Below are 23,963 nucleotides of genomic sequence, written 5' to 3' on the forward strand. Positions count from 1 at the left end.
CGGGGGGGGGAATCTCGTATGCTGCTGCGGGGGTGGGAAAAGCACAGGGTCTGTCTGACCTGCTGGGCTCCAGATCTCCTGCTCTCCCATGGATGTCCCCTCCTCCCCAAGCCCTTGGGGGAAAAAAAAAAAGAAAAAAAGGGGAGAGGCGGGTGGAAAAAAAAAAAGAGATGAGTCCCAAAAGTTGTAGCATGTCCACTGGCATTAATGTCACACCACTGCCCCATCCAGCCTGGCACAGCAACGTCCCCCTTGGAGACCCCCAGACCTGCTCCATGGCTGCCCAGGCCATGCCAGGTAGTTTTACACCAGCCCTATGGAAAAGAAACCCCCATCTCACCCCTCAGCGAGGCCACTTGTTTGTGGTTTGTTTTTTTTTCACATAAAAATAGATCATATTTATTGATTAAAGTGAGATACATGATTCAGGTGCAGCACCAGCTCTTCCACTGGGCAGCTACACACGCCGTACACTGACACTATCCATAGGTACAAGACACGTACATTAATCATTTCTATATTTACACAATTTCCTTGGTTACAGAGCAGCCTACGATACACAAGTGTCAAGTTTTTGTGTCCATGGGGTCCCTGCGTCAGGTCCTCCTGGCTCGGCAGAGCCCCTCACGCCCTGTCCCCCTCCGGCCCCATCTCCGACCACCCCCTGCTCACCCCGATAAAAGTGAAGAACTGCAAAAAACAGTTAATGCTGTTGTGATACCCCAGTCTCCTGGGAAATGAGGTCTTCACCGCTGATTGCAAAGTGAACTGGATGCTACTTCCCCCCCCAGCAAACCCACTGATGCCCAGTGCCGGGCTGGGGACAGGCCCTGTCACATGGCTGTCCCCCAAAACGCAGCCAGCCCTTCTTGTGGGGTACTGACAGAGCCGGGGGGCCAGCACCAGACATCCCCCGCCCCTCACAGCATGCCTTCCTCTGCCGAGGGTGACATTTCTGCACCCAGACCCCCAGGGGCCACGCTGGGGTCAGTACACAGCCATGGATGTGAGTTATTTGTGAATATTTGTGAATATTGCACTTTTCCCGTCCGCAGGGCGTCCTGCAGCCCCCTCCCAGCCGTGGCTGTTTGCTCTCCACCCCCACGGTGTCCTCCCAATGGAGGATTTGACTTAAAGCTTTGCTCTGCCCATAACCAAGCGATGCCGGAACATGCCGAAACCTTCACCAGCACAGACTGGGAGGAGATGAGGTGAGCCCCGAGAGGTGCAGCGAGCAGCGAGGGGCTGGAAAGGAGCAGGGACGCGGCACGGACCCATCCACACCTGGCCATGGGTCCACGTACGGGCAGGGGGTACCCAAAGCACAGCCAGCAAAGGGGACGCAGTGCGAGACACCGAAACACCACCCATGGAGGAGGCAGCTGCAGGGACACCGCTCTGCACAGCCTTCTCCTCCCAGAAGTGGGTCAAACAACCGAAAATAACACCAAGCCTCACTCACCCTCCATCAAAGATAGGAACACAGCCCACCAGCGCTACGTTCGAGCTCCTTTCCCTCCACTGCCAGCAGCCTTTGCCCATCCCCAGGGAGACACGGCCGCGGCGGGATGTGGGGATAACGGCTCTCCAGAGGAGAGGGAGATGCTGCGTCCGCAGGGAGGAGTTTGGCCCAGACAGGGGGTTGCGGAGGGGCGGCTTTCACACCACTAGGAAAAGACATCCCATGGAGGATGCGTTTGCTTTCGTCTTAAAAAAAAATAAAAATAAAAAAAATAAAAAAATTAATCCAGCAGAAAGGCAAGCAAACACTCCAGGGAGGAAGCTGGGCTCACCGAGAGGAAGGAAAGCAGCAGCGCGGTGGGAACCGTCCACCCCAGGCATGCACCAGCCACAACGCAAGAAGCAACAGGAGCAGAGGGAGAAGCACCAGAGAGCTGCCTCCTACCAGGGGACGCGGAGCTGGGGTGGAGGATGCCACCAGGAGGGAGCGCGATGAGGATAAAAAAAAAAAAAAAAAGGGTAAAAAAAAAATTATTATGGGTCTTTCGTGAGCGATTTGACATTCAGTAACGGCCTGCAGATGTGGCCGGAGCGTGCCGGGGCCAGCTCAGGCACTGTAAACAAGGCGATGTATTTTTGTGGCGTGCGGTGACCCCCGGGGACACCCCGTCCCACACAGGGAGAGGCTCCCAGCCAAAGGTGACCAGCTTGGACCCTCGTTATGGCAGATCCCGTTGCTCTCCGCACACCTCGGTTCTTAATGCTTCCGAAAGCCACGCGTTAGGTATGTGCGCTACGATGGGGAAAAAGAGTGTCACTACTGAAAGCGTGGAGTTCAGCAAAACCTCCCAAGATCAGGGAGGTGCCGTGCCCCGTACCCGGCTCCAGGACCTGCTCAGCCCCTGAGGCAGCTGGAAACAAGAGCCGGAGCGTGGCAGGAGCCAATGCCCGTGTCCCGGGATCCCACCGCAGGAGAGCTGGGGGGCCCCGGGATGCTCCGGACCTCGGGCTCTGCCCTCTCTCCCCGCAGGGCCGGGGTGAGGCGGCAGCTCCACACTCTCCAACCTGAGCTGAGGTTTCTCTGTTGCTGTAAAAATAAAGTGCTGAGGCGGAAAAAAAAAAAAAAAACAAAAAAAAACCAAAAAACAAAACCCAAAAAAACCCAACCAAAAACTGGCACAAAAAAAGAGCAGTCCCTGTTCCCCGCCCTGGCTGAAGGGACGGGGGAAATATGGAAAGGTTCGATTTAAAAAAATAAAATAAAACCAAAATCTACATCCCCAGGATTCCTCACCTCTCAAAGCGACTATTTACACAGGTGCTGAGGGGGCTGTTTTGCTCTATCACCCGCCCAAAAAAAAAGCCCCCAGGGAAGGCACTGCCCCAGCTCCGGGCCGGATCCCACCTGCCCAGCCGGAGCCCAGCACGGGACCCTGCTGCAGCCGGAGGTGGGTGGCCACGAGCCGGGGCAGCCCCATCCTCTCGCAGACCAAACCCACCATGTTTCCCCAAGAGCGGAGGGGAGACCGTCCCCTGGGGAACAGCAGCGCCCGGTGCCCGCGTGCCCCCAGCACGGCATCGGGGGCTGGTGGGGGCGGCGGGGCAGAGGGACCGTCACTGCACCATGATACTGGTGCCGTTCACAACGGTGGTGGCGGGCGCTATCAGCTCCACCAGCGCCTCGTACGTCCCCACCACGAAACCCACGAAGCCGAAGAGGCTGATGGCGACGTCCTTGGCGATGACGAGGGGGTGTATGCCTTCTGTGTAGTAGGTGGCGATCTCCAGCAGCGGGGGGAAGATGAGAGCCAGGGCGCTGCTGCTGATGGAGCCCACCAGCGAGATGACGAGGTCCAGGCGCGGGATGAGGATGGCCAGAACGCCTGGAGGAAGAGAGGACACAACGTTAGTGCTGCCGGCTCCGGGATGGCGGAGACCCCGAGTCAAAGCAAGCAAAACCCCACCGCAGCGATGCCATCCGCTGTAACCTGCCCTTACCCCTGACACAAGAACTTTGAAGACATGGCTGCGTGTTTTCCAGCAACTCCTGCCCAACGAGCAATTAAGCCGTTGCGTTGAGTTAATGAAGCGCAGCACGCAGGCCAAACCCTTTTTGTCGCCCTGGGCACCGCTGCAGCGAGCTCCGGGGCTGAGCACAACCAGTGCCCCAGCAAATCCATGCCGCCGACAGAAGAGCGGCTGCCGGCACCCCCCGCCCCCCCTGCGAGAGCCAGCACTCCTGCTCCCCACACCTGGGGAGCCGTAAAGCCTCAGAAACCCCATAAAAGCAAGAGGCAGGAGGAAAAAGCCATCGCCCCCCACCCCGCATAAATCCATGTGGTTTGCGATGTGTTTAGAGCTGCTCCAGCAGCAGAGCGCCCACGGCACAGCCCGGGGGAGAACATTTGTTAGGTAAAAACTGCAGCCAAGGAAAATCCCCCTGGGAGACTTGTGACAGCTCGCGCTTAGCGGCTGCAAACTCTGGCATATTCCTGCCCCCCCCTCCTCCTGCTTGGGGCCAGGGGAGGATGGAGGGATGATGCCTTCTCCTTCCAACCAGCCCACAGCCACCACCGCCTCTGGGCTCCTCTTGGGCCATGGCAGCGTGGGCATTTGGGGAGCAGACTTAAAGCATCATCAAGGTCCCGTTTTGCCACCGGGAGTGGTGCCCCTCGGCACGCTCACGCACCGAGGAAGCTCCTCATCCGCAGCAACCTCAGCACTCGAGAGCATCGCTGCTGCTTTTTGGTCAAACAAAACCCGAGGAAAAGGCAACCAGAGCTTTGTACGACACAAGAGCATCCTCTGCAAGCAGAGCAGGCTCCGGCGCTTAATCAAAGTGACGAGGAGAAATAAATCGGTTTATTGCTTCGAAAGCTCTGCTTAGAAATAGGTGACACCTAGAACCATGGCAGGTAGAGCCTTGGTGGAGAAGGGATGTCTCAGGGCTCCTTACCGGAGGGATTTGTTCACTCCCTGGCAATCAGCTACAGGCAAGAGAGGCTGTTGGAGCCTCCCTGAGACAAAGATCACCCCCAGCACCACAGGAGACAGAAGGCTTGGGAGGCAGCAGGCAAAGACACAAACAAGAGACGTTCCTGCACACGGCCACCACTCTAGTCCTGCCGTCATCTGGATAAGCTTAGAGATGAACCATCTCTCCACCACGGGGAACAGCAGCAAAGGTCCCGGCTGAGCTGACCTGGAGGAAGTTTATGCCAGCGCTCAGCCCTGCCCAGAGCCAAGGGAGGTCTCTGCTGCAAAGCAACATCCCCGCTCCAGCAGCCGGTGGGGAAAGCAGAGCAGCCGACCGCCAACAGCATCCTCAGCCCACCCCACACCGCTCTTTGGACTCAAAATAAACAAAATTATTAACACCCCCCTCTAAAACAAGCAGAACTGAAGCACCAGCTGCAGTCCTCAGCCTCCAGGGGCAACGGTTGTGCTTTCTGCAGGTATTAATTCAAAGGTGCTTTTTTTTTTTTTTAAGCGTGCTGGTTTTGAAGTCTAAGCTTAAAAGACACCCATACACCAAATTGCATCCTCTCTTTGGAAGCCAAAGCCATGATGCAGGCTTGTTCTGTGGCCACGCAATCACCCGATGAATATTCATGCAACCCCCCTAATTGCTTTTATCCTCACCAGCAGCCACAGCGATTTCTTACGCGGAAGGGGAGAGAGGAGGTACAAAGGAACCAGCACCCTTCCACCAACACCTCTGCTGCCTCCCTACCCCCGAACGGGAGGGGGTGCAGCCACTGCCAGTGCCTAAAGCCATCCCATCCCTCCAAGCCTTCGCTTCCCTGGCCAAGCACACCCCAGCGCTCTCCAGGAGAGGTTCCCATCCCGCAGGCAGGCTCTGAGCTCAACCACCGGCACCGGGCTGGTCGGAGCACATGGTGCAGCATGGCAGAATTTCATCCCTGCAGCACTCCTCCAGCTGCGGGCGTCGAGGCAGAACGTGTTTCAGGAACGCGGAACAGAGGAGATGGGGCTTTGCCCACCTCCGTTAATGCAGCGTTTCTGTCCCACCATTAGCGACAGCCCAGAAACCGGCAGCACTCTGCTCCCAGGCAGCTCCGCTGCCCTCGGGTTAGCATCTCACTCCTCTCCAGCCCAAACCAAAGCCAGCTGGGACGCGGGGCCAGGTCCCTGCTGCTCAACTCTGGTGCATCAGCAGCGTCAAGATATGAAGAAAAGCTCTTTTTCAGCACATGACGCCTGGGAGCTCAGTCAAGCGTCTCAGCTGTGCTGACAACAGCAAGGAACCAGTCCTCAGGAATCAAAGCCAGCCAAAATCTGATACCCCTGCACCTGATTTGCTCCACAGCTCTCCCGGAGGCCCACCAGGCTCAAGCCCAGCAGCCTGCTCCACCAGAGCCTCGCTGCAGGCACCAAACGCCATCAAGGGAAAGGGACCATCTGGGGCTGATCAGCCGGACCTGCCCTGTGGCCACAGGCACACCGGGGCTTTGGTCATGGGTTGTGTACCACTGTCAGCTGTCTTCTGCTGTGCTACACGCTGCAATGAATGTGCGTGTACAAGGACACCTATTCCTTCACAGTCAGGGACCCCTCTGCAGCCATGCCCCCGTCATGCGGGCACGAGGAGCCTGGCTGCACGCTGTCTATGGAGAAGAGGACTCCAGGGGACTCCCCGCTGTGAGGGTCTTAGTAGCAGGGCCAGAGGCAGCAAGGCGAGGGGCAAAGGCTCTCAGCACCCACAGTGGGAAAGGGGTGCCATGTCCTCATAGGGGAACTCGGACAAGCTGCTTTCTACTCACAGGTCACGCTGACCAGGGCCACCCTGAGGAGCAGGTTGACCACCCAGCCCCAGCGCTCCGACACCCGGGCGACGAGGGGAGGGATGATGATCTCAGCAGGCACGTAGAACTGCACGGCGTACGTGAAGAAAATCCCAAAGGAGAAGAGCAGCTTGACAGCCTGGTAGAGCCTGCAAACGAGAAGGAGGAGACCCGGTGAGGCACGCTCTTGCTCCAGCCCCCACAGCATCAATGGCAGAAAGCAGAAGGGGAACACTCTGCCAAGAAGACTTCTGTGTCCAAACAGTCTCCCCTCCTGAACACTCTCCTGGGAAGTTAGGGCTGACGCATTCAATCCACCGAGACGTTTCTTGCACAAGAGGAGACAGCGCAACCTCCAAGCTGGGGCAACCCACACCTAATCAGAGGCTTCAGCCCTGGCTTTGCGTAAGGCCAAGAGCTGAGCCAGCAGCTCTCAAGTGCCACTTCCCCTTGGGAAACCTTGTGGGCACAGATATCGAGCGCTATATGGAAAAAAAAAAATAAAAAAAGAATTACTGTCCTGCTCTTAACTCATTCAAGGGCACAGGGGTGTCCTTGGCCAAGGGACCAGGAGCCTGACTTGTTCCTCCCCAGGCTAAGGCATCTACCGACATTTCTAGATGCTCTTGCGTTCAGGACTGCCCTTGGCTGCACGAAGTGACAAGTCTTCCAGGTACCTCGCTCCCTCAGAGGGATACAGGCTCCGTACCACCCTCTCTACTTGACCAGGGCGGACTTTGCCAGGTCTGCGGTGGCACAGGGTGGCCTTCATCATCATCACTCCACACAGACAACACCCAAATACCGACTAGCACTGGTAGTGCCAGGAGCCTGCAATCCTGACTTTTGGCCAGTGACCCAGAATGAAGCTGCAATCCTCACCCATCTAGAGGTTCCTCACCTTGACCTTCACTAACAAAATCCAGGCTCTGAGCTGCAGGAAGGAAAAAAAACCTCCTTTTTCTACTAGTTGTAACCAGCTGGATTTTATTCCTCATCTTAAAACAGGAGATGAAGAATACTTTCAAAGAGGTTTATCAGCTGCAGACAGGAGTATTTCACAGATTTCGATCACTGCCTGGCTTCCGAGGAGGGGGAAGAGGACAGCACTGCTGGGATAAGTCTGGGCTTACAGAGCAAACGTGATGCAAACGTCACCACCACCACCTGCAACTCAACCTCCTCCAGAAAACAAAAAAGAACAGCTATTTTTGGAATGCTGCATAATGCATGTTTGTGGGGAAGACAGTTAAAAGAGCGGTTTGGGCCGCGCAGAAGAAAGGCAGAGCGCAGACAGGCTGCAAACGGCACCTTAGGCTCACCCCCAGTCAGATCTCACCACATCCCAGATCCTACAGCGATGTGGCAGTGGGGCAAGCGTGTCTGCAGGACAGAACCTGTCGCAGGTGGCCAAAAAGCCACCTCCCAGCCCCTCAGCTCCCCAGCAGCAGAAAAAAGCCTCTCCAAAAGAGGAATGATATCTAGTTACATCACATATGGTCCTACCCGTTCCCCAACTTGAGACATGCTGACCAAGCAGGAAACGTGGGTCCTGGCCACACCACTTGGGTAAATATGAAGTGGATTCAAGCTGAGGAAGGCATCCAGCTCCTCCTGCCTTCTTATACCCCTTTACCTTCTTTGGGCCCAAGCTAGCGTCCCTCTGTATGTTGGCTCTTAGCCTGCTACAACAACAGTCTCAAACCAGAGAAGTCCAAGGAACTTTGAACATTAGTGCCAAAGTCTGGTGGAGTCAAACATTCCCCACAACAGCAGAGGACGGAGTTGGGAATCACCTAAGTGAATGAGACATTAGGCAAGTCCATGGGACCAGATCAGGTGTATTCCAGGTTATGGCCAACATCAGCCTGAAGCCACTTTATCATCTTTAAAAGAGCAGGGTGACCGGAAAGAGGTTCCACTGCCTGGGAAGAAGAATCATACCTTCTTTCAAAAGGGATAAGGGAAGCTAATCAGCCTCTCCTCGATCCCCAGAAGGGTATGGACTAAGTCCTCCTGGCATCCATTTCAGGGCACATATTGGACAGGGTGAACTGCCAGCGGGGATTTGCTAAGAGGCGATCATGGAAATACCCTCATTGGTGACCTGGATGAGTTCTCAGCGACCCAGACCACACTCTTGGCTCAATACCGAATTGGAGAGAACGGCTGACGTGCCTTGGAGCGGGACCTTAACAACATGGCAGCACAGACAAAGTTCAAATGCAAACACAAAATCCCACAGGAGAACAGGACCTGGAGGTCTTGGTGGGCAGCAAACTGAACATGAACCAACAGCAGGACCTTGTAGTGATTAAAGTCAATCAAATATGGGGATGTGTTAGCAAAAGCGCAGACAGCAGGTTAAGGATAGGGATTACTCCCCTGTTCGGGGCTCATGAAGCTGGATATTGAATATTGTGTCCAGCCCTGGGACTCCCAGGACAAGGCAGACATTGGTGTACCTGAGCAAGGGGAGTGGAGGCTACTAAGATAGTTGGGGCTGCAGCACATGACATACGAGGAGAGGCTGCGAGACCTGGGTTCGTTCTAACTAATAGGAGGACACGGAGAAGACAGAGACCGGCTCTTCTCAGAGTTGCACAGCAGAAGAACCAGGGGCAATGGGACAGAGCTGCATCCCAGAAGGGTAGTTTAGCAACAGAACAAGGGGCTGGAGAGGTGGGGAACCTCCCTCCTTACCGATATTCAAAATTTAAGTTGGCCCTGCTTTGAGGAGGTGGGAGGATCCGATGCCCTCTCTGACCTGAAATATCCTGCGACTCCATAGGCAAACTAAAGACAAAGTTATCACAGAGTTCAGAGTGCACCCATTCAGCCACACGTGAGTTGAGTACACAGTAGCCTTGAGCCACCTACCCCATGGGCTGCATATCTTATCATTGTATTTCCAGTTAAATGACGCTGTAAAGCCATAAAGCGTTCAGTGTCAATCCATGATTAAGGGATGTTACTAAAAAAAGGTACAGAAGAAGGCTGAGTACCAATCCTGTACAGGTCAAGAACAAGGATAACAAGCTCAAAGGGCATTTTAAGTACCAAGAAGAGGAAGAGTTCAAGCACTAGCCCCGACCCACAGAAAACACAGGTCCATGCAGGGCCCTGTTCTGCCAACCACAGCAACCGCCTGCTTAACGCAGAGAGCCATGCCAACAAGCTGCAAGAAATGGCACCCCTCCTTTGACAGTAAGCTCTGCCATTACCTACCTCCAACCAGCCATACTGTCACGGTTTCAGACGGGATGGTCCGTGACACATACACAACCAAACATCTTCCCCCTCACTACAGCATTTCTTCACTCTTCAGATTGGGGGGGCGAAGCAACCCTTCCGAGGACGCAAGGAGGGATTTCTGCACAGCAGCGCGGTATTTCGGAGGCCGTGGTTAGACCTGGGCACTAGGAACTGACACACTCCTCATTTGAGGAAGCTGCGGTTATAGAGAAATGAGGCTGGAAAAGTTCTCAGTCATCCTGCAACTCAACGGTTCCTGACCCGTCCATCAAATCTGTTCTAGAGACCTCCAGGCGATGGCTACAGCCAAGGAAGGACACAGCATCTCCGACACAATCCTCTCCTTGTCTCCCACGCCGCAGGCAAACCCCGTGACTCCTCACCCACAGCCCTTATGACCAGCTCCTGCAGCCCAACGCCTTTTACTGCTGAGGAGAAAACCCTCAGGCAAAGCAGGATGGGCAAAACCACTCATTTCAAGAGCAAGTCTTCACCCATCACCTACAGTTTAAAGCATGGGAATACAGCGGTCAAGGCTTTAGCCCAAGTATCCCAGCCCTTAGGTTAGATAACCCATTCCCAAGTCCAATATTTACAGCCTCGATCGAATGTTCTGCCAGGAATAAACATGCACAAACACCGAAGCGCTTCGCTTGGTGAGTCACAAGGACCGCAGCATGCCTTCCCCAGAGACAGCCCGCAGGAGCCCTGCCGTGTGCTGGGGCTTCCCCAGGCACTGCTTCCAAAGGGCTTTTCTCTTCTCCCTATCTGAAAAACCCTGCAGTTGTTTGGTTTTGGTTTTTTTTCAGAAAAGTACCCTGACAGAAAGCATGGGCACTCCTAGAAACGTGCATCTGAAATAGGATCTTTGTAGCCTAGTGAGTCACAGAAATCCCATTACCCTCTTCTACAGGAACATCATCCTTTAGAGCAAAGAAAGCTGACGTTTCCCAGAGAAACCCCTGGGCAGCATTACAGGTCCGCAGACGTTGTTCCAGGCTAGTGGCATGAGCTGGTGCCCTGAAGAGCCCAGGACCCAGATCTGAGCTGCCTCCCACCTTCAGGAGCAGCAACAGCATTTCACCCCCTCCACACCTCACTTCAGCTTGCCGGATGGGATTCACACATACTGTGCTTGGCACGGCGGGATTCAGACCTCACTACAACACAGGCACGTTTTTCCACCAGCCCCATCCCTCCTCACTGAGAGCAGGGACCTGGCAGAGCTCCCAGCCCCTGCAGGGGACAAGGCCAGGCTCTCAGCAGGAGCAGGACGTTCTGCCACACTGACACCAGCATCCAGCAGCTCAGTCATTACACAGATCCAACGTGAATGAAGGTCCATGCACTCAAATTGAAAGAAACAGACAGTGACCGGAGCATCTCAAGAGGCCTCGCCAGATCCCCGAGGAGGACAGACAGGTTTGGGGAGCTGCAGAGCTCAGCCCCCACGGAAAGGAAGGGGGATCCTCGCAGCACCAGTGCTCACAGGCAAAGCGTTGGCTCAAGCCGAGCCACATCCAGACACAACACGGAGCCCAGGAGTGGGAGTTTGAGCTCCAGGGCTGCAAACAACACAGCCCACGCGCAGAGACGTCACATTTCACCCCCTCTGGGAGCTCCCAGCTTTGGGTATAGTTTTCCATGTGCTTCATTTGGGGAAGAGAAGCATTTTTTGCACTGTTGAACAACCTTCTGATACAGCCACACGGGCGTTGCGTTCAACGTCTGCTAACCAGAGCGCTGCTTAGCCCCCAAAAAGACACCGCAAGGCTTCAAGAAAAAGGCAGGAGCTGCACCTACCCAGGCAGGGACCACCAGGGACCCCGAGGAAGCTGCTTGAGCTGCAGAGCCAAGACCAAACTCGGACAGTGCAGCAAGGAGCCTCACCATGCCATGTATCAGATAACCCTTGGCAAGCTCCTTAGGACAGTTTGGCTATGGCACAGTTGATCCTTCCCCAAGCTCACCCAGATTAGTTCTCCTAAGGAGTGATGTCCTGCACTGTCCCCTCTCCCACCTCCCTGGCTGGGACCCTCCTCCCTCGCCCCCCAGACTCACCAGCAGTTGGGCAGGTTGAGTGTTATGCTGGCCTGAATGTCCGCCCCGAAGCGCAGGTACCCCAGGACACTCAGGCTGATGTACAAGATGGTGACAACGGTCATCCCCACGTAGAGGATGACTGGGAACTGCCTGGGGTTCTTCATCTTGTTTTCCAGAGGCAGCACCTAGGAGAGGAGGAGGAGGATGAAGACAGAGCAGGAGGTTGCCCCATTCCTGCCCGGAAAGCTTGGCCCCATGGCCAAGCACAGCCCCCCATGTCAGGGGATGGGACGGTCACACATGGAGCCCAGAGAACTCAGCGGAAAAAGCCGTTGTACTGGAGATCTGATTTCTCTGCTCCCATTTGAGACCTTCACGCTTGCCGGGGCAAGTCTCCAGTGGGGTCACTCATGCCCTTGCCCTAATGAAGGGACCTGCTCCCTGCCCTTGGCAGGAGCTGTGCCCACTGGCGCCTGCATCTTCGGGCGATGCCATCCACCTCACACCTTGGTTGTATTACACTCTGCACCCCAAAACAGCACAGCCATGCCCACTGGGACAGGCCCATCATGTTACATCGTCTTATTTTATCCCAGGGACTTTTGCCTCTCCTATCCAGTTTGTCCAGACAGATTTCAACCAGGCAAGACAATAAAAAAAGGAAGGACAGGGGCGAGTCCCTCACCTCTACACTATTAACACTTGCTTCCAAATAAAGGACTTCAGCAAACGTTTTTATAGCTGTCCTTGGGTGGTGGGAATTTCAAGACAAGACACAGTGGCAGAGCTGGTGAGGAGGCAGGACCAGAAAAAGCTTTTATTGGCTTCTCCACCTCCAAGTCAGGCAAGGAAGAGAGCATTTGTGCCTCACTGCTGGCAAGAGCCCTCTGCACAGCATTCAGTAAACACTCCTCCTGTAATGGATTTGGCCCTCTCTACCCCTGTGTTTACACAGCCAGCTTATATTAAGAGATGAAAACATTTTTTCCTTCTTTGAAGGGAGCTCCCGGAAACAACCCACAACATCTTAGGGAGCCATTAAGCTCTCCGCCCACCCACCCAGCTTTTTTCACAGACGCAGCTGGTCTATTTACAGCATCTTCTCTGAGAGGCACATGCAAATCCAGCCCCACAGCAGGCTGGGGCCACGCGGCTGCCGAAGGGAGATCTCAGTGCAGGGTGGGAAGGAATGGATCACGGGTTTTTTTGGTATCATGCTTTCTGGCCTCCCTCTTAGGCAGCTTCAGGATCCAGCCTGGTAACAAGACTCAGGATGATTCCTCATCCGCAGGACAGCCAGCGGAGCCAAAGGCAGCTGCCAGTGCGATTCCCAACAGAGCCCGACTCTACTGGCAGACACGGCCACCTTCAAAGCAGCAACCAACCTCCCGAGGTTTGGAGCGCGTGCTCCTCCAGCCTCAGATGGAAGCAACAGGGTTCGACCCAGGAGACAGCCTGGAGGCCAAAAGCTAACAGCAGCATCCAGAATTTGGGCTACCGTCAGAGAAGTTCATCTGCGAGTACAGCTGCAACGCAGAGCAGGTGCTGCGGCAAGCCCGAGCACGGGCCGAGCCTCCCGTGCAGGCAGCCCCGCTGCCACACGCCAACTTACCACCCCGATGCCTTCGAAAGAAAAGATCGCGGTGCCAAAAAACAGAGGGTAGGTCTTCCAGGCCGCTGCTAGAGGCAGCCTACTGGGATCAGGAATGTCCTGGAAAAAAGCCCACGCAGAGTTCAGATGTGAGGAGGATGGGGAGGACCTGGCCCACTCCCACCGCTCCCCGTCGCAGCCCCACGCTGCAGGGAAAGCCCTGCGGAACAGAGGATAACCACCGTGCCCATGGGAGCGAGCAGCTCCCCACAGCGTGCAAACATCCCAATGCCGAACTCCTCCCGCCCGCCAAAGCACGAGACATCAGAGAAGTGACGGAAGGGAGCCGTACACACGTACCCTGACGATGTACTGGTAGATCATGATGAGGCTAATGAACATGGCCACGTTGGCCAGCATGGAGAAGACAGACAGGACCTTGAGATTCTGGATGAACGTGAGCAGAACCACGAAAGGCAGCAGGGAAAGCATGTACAGCCGGGAGTCCATGGTGGGGGTCATCACCACCGTCCTGTTCGGGGTGCAGTCATTGGTGGTCCCGTTTGCTGCAGATATGACCTGGGGAAGCACAGGAAGGCTTGATGTACCCCATCGTGCAGGTCTGACAGCCATTGATCTCGGCAGCTCATCCCAGGTGGGTCAGAATACTACCCCATGAGCTCACTTTCCAACGCAGCTAGTCGATTAAAACCAAAGCAACACAGGTTTTCGGGTAGTTTCGAAGCAAAGCCCTGTTACCTTGCTAGGATCAGAGGTGGGACAGCCACAGCATCTGAGCTGAGACAGCAAAACCTGCCCAAGCCCAGGCACGTGAACCCGGCAGGCGAGCATGCCAAGGGCAGAGGTTGGTTTGCGCTGCTCACATGCCCAATTGAGAAGAGAGGAAAGAGGCATTAAGTCCAATTTACTCAAAGGTCCTTTTCCTCTTGCTACATCACGTTGCACTCAAACATCACACACCGCTTCAGTCATCCATTGCCCTGTTCCCGTGCAAGGGCATCTGGAAGCTACTGCTGGCCCCCAGCTTTGCTTTCTTCATGCGAAATCGTTCTTTCCTTGGGGTCTTTCCTCCCAAAGGCACCCCAGGCCACGTGCACACCACTAGAGCCAGTTTTGCCCCAGGAACCAGGTGGCTGAGCCATCCCTCCCAAGAGCACAGGCATGCTGCAGATCACCAATACAACCACGGTCAAGCTGGTACCGGGTACCATCCCACCACTGCAGCAAAGGGCTAATTTAACCTGCTCCAGAGCAAATACTGCCCCAAAGGAGAGGCTTCTGTGCAAATCAGCATCCTCCATGGGATGCACAGAGCCACGCACCCGCAGGGCAGCATTCCTCTGAGCCCTGGCCTGCCCTGCCTCTCCACGGCTTGCTCCAAAGCCATTTTCCAAAGCAAAGCTCTGCCCTGAACAGCAGCACCTCACCTGAGGCACCACCTGCACCATCACTCCCCATCCAACACGTTCCCCACCGCAAAAAGTAACAAGTAACACTCCCCTCTCCGCACCCAAAAAAATTTCAAAACCAAAGCCAAGGGGTTTCCCAGCTGTCACCTAAAATGGGCTGGATTTGCAGGTTTTCGCAAAAAAGGGGCCAAGCAGACAGGAGCCCGCCTCGAAGGAACAACAAGGGGCCGTTGGCAGGGAGCAGGGGACCAGCAGCAGCCCGGCCCTGTGCACGCACTCTGCTCGCTCCTGCTCTCCGGGCTGTTGGCATCGGATCACCAGCATTCACCCATTTACTCCTGCCAGCCATCCCACGGGGCAGCACGAAGGGAATCTCCTCGGCTGCTGCTCCCGGAGCAGAAGCAGAGCCTGTCCACCCCCCACCACTCACTGGCAGAGACCCCTCGCTCCCCTGGGAGCCCCCTCCGAAGCTGGCGGGCTTCAGGGAAGGGCTGATGAAGGCCATGGCCACGGTGGTAGCCACCGGACCTCCGTTGCAAGAGCAGAGCAGGAGCGCAGGGGGGAACAATGCTGAGCGCGGCACTGAGCCGGTGGAGGCTGGGGACAGGGACTTGTAATTCGCAGTTTCTCACAGCGCAGAAGCCAGACAAACATTTCAGGGTTTCTGTTTATTTCCTCCCAATGCCTGGCAGAAGGCAACTCTTTCCCTAAAGATGTAATTAAGCTCCAGCGCCACAGGATGAGACAAGAAACTGGAATGCAAACAGGTCCAAGAAAGGGAGAAAAGAGTTCACAGCAGGTCCTGGTACCCATTACATGTCACCGTCTACACAGAGTACCAATAAACCGACTAACTCAGGTGGGCAGGACATCCAAGGCACAGTCCTCCTGCTTTCACCATGTTCCTGCCTTCCCTAACAAGGAACGGTCCCTGCTTCCCCTAGGCAACAGGGATGGCTCCAGCACCTCCGCACACACAGCAAACTCGCAGGGACTCTCAGACAAATCTGCCCTGTTTGAATGGGAAAAACGATCCTCAAAAACACTCAGGCAGACAAGCAGTACCTTCCTGAGCAGCATCAGCTACAGAAAGCAGACCTTTGGTGGAGAACAGGGCCGGGACACAGGAGCTAAGAAGAACCCAAGCGCCTCCACACCCTCTCTGGCCTTCCCCTTGCTCACAAAGGAAGGAGTAAGTCTAACCTGTTTGAGATTGTCAGCCAGAAAGACGAAGTACACGCAGCAGAAACCCAACTGGGTGACGATCAGGAAGAGTCCCACTACACGCCTAGAAAAGAAAAAAGCCCGTTGGTTAGCCAGGCCATAGAAACATAAAAGCCCGCTTGGGTTGCTCGAGGGCTGCACTCGAACACTGGAGCGATGCTGCCCTCCTCAGGGGTTGAGACGTGCAGGTCAGAGCACGCCCAGGTCGCTTCTCCTCCATGCTCAGGGAAGAGGACCATGCCCTCCATCTAACCTCACAGACCTCAGGCTTTCCAATCTCCCCCCTTTCTCCCCTCCAGAGGGTCAGGACCAGCCTCAGGAAGGAAGTTGAGCATCTCCAGCCTGCTGCTGAATTCTCACAGCTGGAGACGACACTCTCCAGACACAGGAATAGGTGGATGTTCCCAGCATCTGATGTGCAGCGTGACCTGCGTGCAACGTCTGCGCGATGTGATGTGGGACATCCACAGGGCTGATAGCATCCCTGGGAGCAGCCATTAGACATGCTCAGTGTCTAAAAAGCTGCGCCAGCGCTGCAGTACATGTTATGTACCCCTTTATGCTGCAGAGACTTACTTCTCCCACCTCTTTAGTATAAGTCACATCTGGTTGGGGACAGGACTGGGTCAAAAGACCGCAGTGTTACCCCCAGGGGGACATCAAGCACTCAGGGCAGGTGGGCCAAATAACATTTTATGTCACTTCTGCTCATCTGCCAACACAGCTCAGAGACCAGCCGGCTTTTCTGGAGCACGTGCTGGGCTTAAAGACGAGTCCCTGTCTGGAGGGGGGGAACAGGTACCTTCCCCAGATGGCATGTGTCCGCAGCCACGCGCTGGGAGTCGACTCCAGCCCATACACCACGGTACCCCCATAGTCCAGAAACTGCTTCTGGAACCTGTCCGGAGAAGAGAGAAAGAGAGAGACAGAGAGAAGGAATGTCACACCGGCCCCTTCTGCTGGTTCCCAAGGCAAACGATGACATTAATGGGAAAACAGTTCCTGTCAAAAAGCCCGGCAGTAGTTTTTTGACCGAGGCGTCGACAGGGGCAACTTGCTGCTGGGAGGCTTCAGAAAAAACACAGGGTTTGTTGGGAAGGAAGGAAGGGCCGTAGGAGCAGCAGTGCCGAGAAGGGGAGTTGCTCCTTACCTGTGGCAGAAGTGATGGGCGCATTTCACCAGGATGCCCATGCAGTGCACAGCCACGATTCCCATCACCAGCAGGCTCACAGGACCCAGCTGCAGGGGAAGAGAGGGGGAAGGCTGCACTCTGATGGCCAAAGGCAGAGCTGCACCATGGGTTTTATTTCCAGACAAAAACCCACGGGCTCCGTGAGCCAAAACACCGCTGGAGGCTGAACCGAGCTCAAGTGCTGCTCCCCGGGAACCAGCCCCTGAGGACGGAGTAACCCCACAGAGAGACACAAGCTTGGCAGGAATGATGCAAAAGAAGCAAGTTGAGGCAGTTTGGGCATAGCAAAGCGCTTCCAGGATTGTTTTTCAAACTATCATCTTGCACATGGCTATTAGACAGGTGACAAAAAGGTCATGGTCCGGACAAAGGAAGTTTTCAGTTTTAATTCTTTTTATTTTCCAATCTGAGCAATGGGAACACTGCACAGCCGGGTTGCCCCCACCTCTAACACAGACGGCGGTCGCTGGGCCACGATACAGACACAGCGGAGCCGAGCATCAGGACAGAAGCGGGGAGGAAATGTGACAGCGGACGGGGGCTGCTGTTTGACCCCCAAGCACGACCTCAGCAAAGCTGAATCACGTCCACTGAGCTAGACATGGCCAGAGCTGTGAGGCTGGGCCACCCCCCGTAAAACCCCACAGAGGGAATCACGCCGCCATCTCCCATCACCAGCCTTAGCCACTGACCGACAGGGCTCATTACGTGTGTGCTGTGCTCGTAGGACTGTCAGGAGGCACTGAGCCTGCTCCGCATGGACCGGCTGGGGCAAACCCAGGTGGAGGTCGTGCTGAACCTGCCACCCACAGGACCAGGGCGAGGAGATGCCACCCGAGCACAGCACGGAGCGTTTTGGGAGAAAGGGGCTGACGCCACAGGGGCAGGGAGGTAACACCCAGATGGGTGGAGGGGCAGGAACCCAGCACCCTGCCTGACCCCAGCGGAGGAAACTGCAGCCCCAACTCACATGCTGAACTCCTCAAGACCAGCAAGAATAGCCTCAGCAGCAAACGAAGGGAGGCACAGAGCCCAGGGTGCAAAAGCTCGCGAGACACGGAGCACCAAGAGGCGTCTTGGCAGGGAGACAAGCTGCTGTGCCCCGAGGCTGCGCTGCCCCATGGGCTGCAGCGGGGTGAGAGCCGCCTTACCAGGATGCCGGCGTTCTTCACAGCCAGAGGCAGCCCCAGCAGCCCTGTGCCAATATTCCCCTTCAGGAGGTGGATCAGGGTCTGGTACCACCTGAGGGAGAGGAGATGCAGAGATGACCGTCAGCAGACACCCGCACCCAGACCACGCACAGTCTCAGCCCCCGGCTCGTCCTGCTCAGGGTCCAGGCGCTGCTCTGAGCTGCAGTGGCAAACGCAGAGGTCTGGATCCTGTCCCCTGAACCCAGCACAGCCCAGCGGGACCGAGGAAGGACTGAAGGCAAAGATTCAAACAGATTTTGGGTGGGCATTTGCAAAACTGGCTTCAAGGCAAAACCCAGCATGAGCACAGCTCAGCACCAAGAGGCTGCACGCATCTCTGAGTTGAAGGGATCGGTCTCCTTGGGCAGAGACAGCATCCTCTGCCCACCTGGGTGAATAAGGCATGAGAAAGCCCCCAGGGAATGGCTGCAACATGCCCACATATCCTCTGAAGCTGGACATGCTGTTTGCTCGCCGCAGCTTCCCATCGAACCAAGCTGGAGTGGGGGAATATCAGGAAAAGCATCAAACTCTGCCTGCTGCCAGCAAGCCCAGCTTCACCAGAGCGCAACACTGGGGCAGCTGCTCGCTTGGTGCTAGCGCTCCACGGAGGGGCCACAGCTCTGCCCTCACCACCCCCAGGAGGGATTCCCCATAACGCCACGGCTCCACCATCCTCCAGCAAAGCCGGCAAGCAGTAGGGAGCCACCATTACCTCCTCCACCCTCCCTGGGTGCCGGACCAGCCCGGGAGGGAGGGAAGCATCACTCACGTTGTCCCGTTGGTCTCCCCAAAGCGCTGGTAGGACTCAGGGTGGGCGAAGCCGTTCATGCCGCCGGGCGGGCTCCCCTCCGGCGTGACATCCGTGGAGCTGTAGTCGTTGTAGTCCTCGCTGCGGAGGCGCCGGGTGGACATGGTCCCTGTGGGGGGAGCTGCATTAGGGGTGCTCAGCTCGACAGCCCCCTTCTCGGACTCCTTGGGGTCAGCCATCGTGCAGAGAGACCAGCTCGTACTGCCAGAGCAAGGTCCTCTCCTGGGCTTTTATACAGCAACGCGCTCCTGCCCAAGTCGTCAGGCAGCTGGCAGGTCCCAAGGTCAAAGGTGCACGGAACATTCCCACTGGCTCTTCCCACAGGCTCATGCCCCCAGCACGTGCCTTGGGCACACCCAGGCGGGAACAGGCTCGGGATCCTGCAGGAAGAGCCTGGATGCGACCCGCTTCATGCTGGGCAAGGGACCCGTGCATCTCTGCTCAGGGGTGGCCAGCATGGCACCACCGCCACACGCTGGCAGTGTCCCCAGCCCTGGCACTCAGGCAGTCAAAAGGACAGCCAGGAAAAAGCAACCGCTTTTCGCCCACACACAGTTTGCTGCGCGGGAACAGCCTGCTCTTGCCAGGGAAGGGAAAGTTTCCTAACTTTTTTTTTTTTTTTTTTTAATTGAAGAGTTTTTATTTTTAAAAAATGAAAAAATATTGATTATGCTCCATCAGGCGGGAGCACAGCCCACGTGCTGACAGCAAACCACCCACCCCAAATGTTTCACAGCCACGGAGGTGCCTACAGCACTAAGGGGCTTCCCAGGATGAGCCCCCTGCACAACCCGGAGCTCTTGCTCCAGCCAAAACCCCAGCAGGATCCTGCAAGCCAGGAGCACCGGCACGACCCCTCACCAAGGACACAAACCTCCTGCCTTTGGCTGGAAAGCAGGCAGCTGGTTTAATTCCCACGCGTGCCCTGAAGAGCTCCCGCTGCTTCTGCCCAGCCTGCTGCCCCCATCCCAAAATCAGCCTTTGCTTCCTCCAGCCCGCCAGTCGCACCCAGCCCCCTGAATGCCCGCTGGGAAGGAGCACAGGAGGCAGGGAAATCATCCATCGGGCCCCTGCCACACAGCCTGGAGACTCAGCCCCTGCCCCAAGGCTCCTCTCGGGTGTCCTGCCGCAGGCATCACCCCCAGCAGTCCCAGTCCCCTCCCCTGTTATAACATCATATCGAATCACGGGGTTGGAAGGGACCTCTGGAGATCATCTAGTCCAACCCCCTGCCAGAGCAGGGTCACCCAGAGCAGGTGGCACAGGAACGCGTCCAGGTGGGTTTGGAATGTCTCCAGAGTCGGAGACTCCACCACCTCTCTGGGCAGCCTGTGCCAGGGCTCTGCCACCCTCAAAGGAAAGAAGCTCCTCCTTGTGCTTAGAAGGAACTTCCTATGCTCAAGTTTGTGCCCGTTACCTCTTGTCCTGTCACTGGGCACCACTGAAAAGAGTCTGGCCCCATCCTCCTGACACCCACCCTTTAAGTATTTATAAGTGTTGATAAGGTCCCCCCTCAGCCGTCTTTTTTCCAGACTGAAGAGACCCAAATCCCTCAGCCTTTCTTCATAAGTGAGGTGTTCCAGTCCCCTAATCGTCTTGGTAGCTCTCTGCTGCACCCTCTCCAGCAGTTCCCTGTCCCTCTTGAACTGTCACTGGCGGGGAGCTGGACCGTGGCCGAGCGGAAGCAGCAGTGAAATATCGCCACCGCAAACGGGCTCGTTTCCTGCCAGAAGGCTCCTCAGGCGCCCGCTGGGTCACGCGAGCGCCCGCAGGATGCAGCCCTGGCACAGACCGAAACATTTGGCTGTGCAGGGAAAGCTCAGCCCAGGCTGCTCGGGTCGCGCTCCAGCCCCAGAGCCCCCTGGCATTCCCCCTGCCCAGCACCGCTCTCTGCAAACCTGGCTGCCACATACGAAAACAAGCCAGGAGCTGCGATCGCTGTGAGAGATTCCCTTCTTCCAACCAGAAGGGAAGCAGGGAATAAAGGACTTTGCTCAACTGGATGCTTGCTCCAGATCCCAGCTGCTGAGGAGCAGTCACCCAGGATGCAACAACGCTGTTTTATTTCCTCCAGCACCAGGCAAAACCAGCAGCGGAAAGCAGTCCATCCTGCGCAATACCAGCCTCCGGAGCAGCGGCGAGCCCGGCTTGCAGGCAGGGAGCCGAAGGCAGCGCGTGCATCACCCCTGCCCAGCCTTCTCCCTCGCAGCCAGGCCACGTAATTATGCCCTGAACCGGCTCCACCACAGGCAGGGCCATCCGGCGAGGCAGGGACCGGGAAGAACGGCAGCATTAGTTTACACAAGGAAAGCGTTAGAAGCTGTTTGTCATCGGTGACGGGCCCATGAGGCAGGGGAGAGACGTGGGAGGCTCTGCCAAGCACCAAGGGGTGGTAGTGGGCAAGGAGAGCAGGCAGAGGGGGTGCCAGGTTGGTTCAGGCTTGGATACCCCTCCCCAAAGATGGCCTGCATGTTATCTAAAGTGCCCAACAGCAATGTTCTCCAGATAAAACACAACACAGTTACATCAGTCTGCCTGATTGCTCTCCGTGATTTTTTTTTTTTTCCCCTCTCAAGCAGGCCTGGCTGCTTTTTGCTTTGAAGAGCCAGGGAAATGCGTTCATCTTGACTTGCCTTCTTTGTGTCTGGATTAAAGGTTGCATAGCAGCAGGGAAAGAGCGCTCAGCTCCCCCGCAATCAACAGGAAGAAGCCGTCTCATCCACAAAATGAATATTTCAAACTGAAGCAAAACCCCACTACATCATCTCCCAGTCATTACAAAGAGCAAAGACAGGAACAGCCACATTCGGTTTCCACTTTAAACCCGACTCCTCAGCCACTTTCACGTGCTTTCCCCCCCGACACACCATTTCACTGTGGTGAGTGGAACGCTCAGGAAAGCCAAGGGGCGGGGGGTGACAGCATTTTGTCCCTTTAGAGTGACAACCCCACGCCAGAAGTCAAAAGCAAGATGCAACTCGCTGCGGACCTCACCAGCCCTCCCCAGCTGTGTGCGGAACAGACAACAGGAAATCTTCCAGAAAAGTGAGCCGCTTGGCAAAACTCACTGCTGCTTCCTGCCACGCATGTGGAATCCTTTATTTCCAAAGCACTGCTTGTAACCCACCTCAGGGTGACACGGGGGAGAGCCAGTGCTGCCAGGTCCCCCTCCCACCTCGCCCCACTCCCCTGCCTGCAGGGAGGCTGCAGCTGAGACCCTTCCCCAGGCGACCATGCCCAGGCCGGCACGACACCTCCCAGACACAACGGCCACATCAGCTGCGTCCCCACAGCACGGGTCCTCTTGTGCCTGTGTGACCCGGTGCTCTCCCAGCCCCAGAGTCACCCTCAGGCTCACCTTTCCATCACTTTGCAGCATCGCCTGGTCCCCTCAGCCTGGCTTCTCCCCACTTGGCGGGGGGGGGGGGGGGGCGGGGAGGAGATCAGCACCGACCCCCCCCAGCCCCCATGCTATGCTGTGCTGCCCCACTCCCCCTCTACTCTGTGCCCCCCCGCCCCCCCCAGCAGCATGGCTGCACCCTCCAGCTCGCCCTCCCCCCAGTGCCACACAGCACCCAGCACCCCTACCAGCACCTCACACCCTGGTGCACAATGCATGGGGGCTGTGCCCCCCACATACTGCACGGCACCCCCGGGCACTCCGAGGGGCACCCAGCACCCCCACAGGGCACCAACCAGCACACATCCCTGAGCGTCTGTGCAGGATCTAGGCACTCATGTGGGCGCCAGGCACCCTGAGGGACCCCTGCAGGCTGACAGGACGCCCCCTGAGGGACCCCTGCAGGCTGACAGGACGCCCCCTGAGGGACCCCTGCAGGCTGACAGGACGCCCCCTGAGGGACCCCTGCAGGCTGACAGGACGCCCAGAGACCTCTGGGCACCCCTGCAAGCTGCCGGCACCCCCCCACTCAAGCTCTGCGTATCCCCCCACACACACGTGGCCACAAACACAGGCGACCAGCCCCCCCAGGGTCCCCTGAGCACCCGTGCGGGCCGCCAGCATGCTTCTGCACCCACAGGCACCCATGCCTGACGCCAGCACCCCCGGGGAGCTCCACGCATCCATGCAAGCTGCCAGCCCCCCCCAGGCCCTGAGCACCCCCCTCCACACCCGGCCACGTATAAGGGCTGCCAGCGGCCCCCTGAGTCCTGTCAGGGCCCCCAGGCTCCCCTGACATCCGCGGGGGCCTACAGCACCCCCGGGACCCCGCGCCACGATGCGGACTGCCGCCCCCCCTCCGCCTTCCTGGACACCCCGCGGACTGCTGCCGGTCTCCCCCCCGCATCCCTGGGCACCCCGCTGGCTGCCGGCCCCCTTCGTGCACCCCTGAGCACCCCCGCATGCTGCTGGCCGGCTGACCGCCCCCTCCCGCACCCCGCCATTCCCCGCCGAGCCCCGCACCTCGCCGCCGCCGCCCCGCGGCCCCGCCGGGCCCGCTCCCTCGGCCGCGCCGTCACGTGACAGCCGGCTCAGCTGACCGCCGCCGCCGCGCCTGCGCGCGGGGGAGCCGTGAAGGCGTGGGGCGGGGCGAAGGGGCAGTGGGGCGCGGCGATAGGTGGAGGGGCGGGGCGATGGGCAGAGGGGAGGGACGAAGGCGCAGTGGGGCGCGGCGATAGGCGGAGGGATGCGGCGATGGGCGGGGCGATGGGCGGAGGGACGCGGCACCGCAGCGCCGCCTAGCGGGCGCCGCGGTGACCGCGGGCTAGCAGCGGGGGCCGCGGGCTAGCAGCGGGGGGGGCGGGATTCCGCTGCCACCGAGTGGGGCGAGCGCGAGCCCTGAACCCCTCCACGCCTGGGCAACGAGGAACATCCGCCCCGCCACCCCTCAGCGGGACTATTCCCTGGGAAAGGCCTGCAGAGCAGGGCGGGCTGGCAGGGGTCAGGGGGACAGGCCTGGGGAAGGGGGACCTGGGGGTGTTGGTTGGTCGGCAGCCGGCTG

The 23,963-nt window shown here is 57.3% G+C and overlaps 1 protein-coding gene across 4 annotated transcripts; it reads right to left on the reverse strand.

Moving 5' to 3' along the window:
* Positions 1-23,503, reverse strand: LOC128916193 (proton-coupled amino acid transporter 1-like). Of its 4 annotated transcripts, XM_054217532.1 has the most exons (11): positions 23,426-23,503; positions 18,964-19,111; positions 18,153-18,243; positions 16,960-17,048; positions 16,612-16,707; positions 15,789-15,873; positions 13,516-13,734; positions 13,177-13,275; positions 11,583-11,749; positions 6,246-6,415; positions 1-3,344 (listed from the first exon to the last, which is right to left on the reverse strand). In XM_054217532.1, the coding sequence occupies exons 2-11, from the start codon at positions 19,104-19,106 to the stop codon at positions 3,076-3,078; spliced, it is 1,428 nt and encodes a 475-aa protein (XP_054073507.1). In that variant the 5' UTR covers positions 19,107-19,111; positions 23,426-23,503; the 3' UTR covers positions 1-3,075. The 4 variants fall into 4 exon arrangements, 3 of the variants coding, with proteins under 3 accessions (XP_054073507.1, XP_054073509.1, XP_054073510.1); XM_054217534.1 differs by lacking the exon at positions 23,426-23,503 and having other exon boundaries at positions 18,907-18,989; XR_008468875.1 differs by lacking the exons at positions 1-3,344; positions 6,246-6,415; positions 11,583-11,749 and adding an exon at positions 12,659-12,819 and having other exon boundaries at positions 12,950-13,275.
* Positions 23,504-23,963: the final 460 nt, after the last annotated feature.

Source organism: Rissa tridactyla, chromosome 11 (genome assembly GCF_028500815.1).
Source record: "Rissa tridactyla isolate bRisTri1 chromosome 11, bRisTri1.patW.cur.20221130, whole genome shotgun sequence".
Lineage (NCBI taxonomy): Eukaryota > Metazoa > Chordata > Aves > Charadriiformes > Laridae > Rissa > Rissa tridactyla.

Coding starts and splice junctions, on each gene's coding strand:
- LOC128916193 (XM_054217532.1), bottom strand. CDS start 19,106: ATGTCCACCCGGCGCCTCCGCAGCGAGGACTACAACGACTACAGCTCC. Junction 13,276..13,515: donor TCTACCAGTACATCGTCAGG/GTACGTGTGTAC, acceptor GCTTTTTTCCAG/GACATTCCTGATCCCAGTAG. Junction 6,416..11,582: donor CTCAACCTGCCCAACTGCTG/GTGAGTCTGGGG, acceptor TCTCGTTTGCAG/GCTCTACCAGGCTGTCAAGC.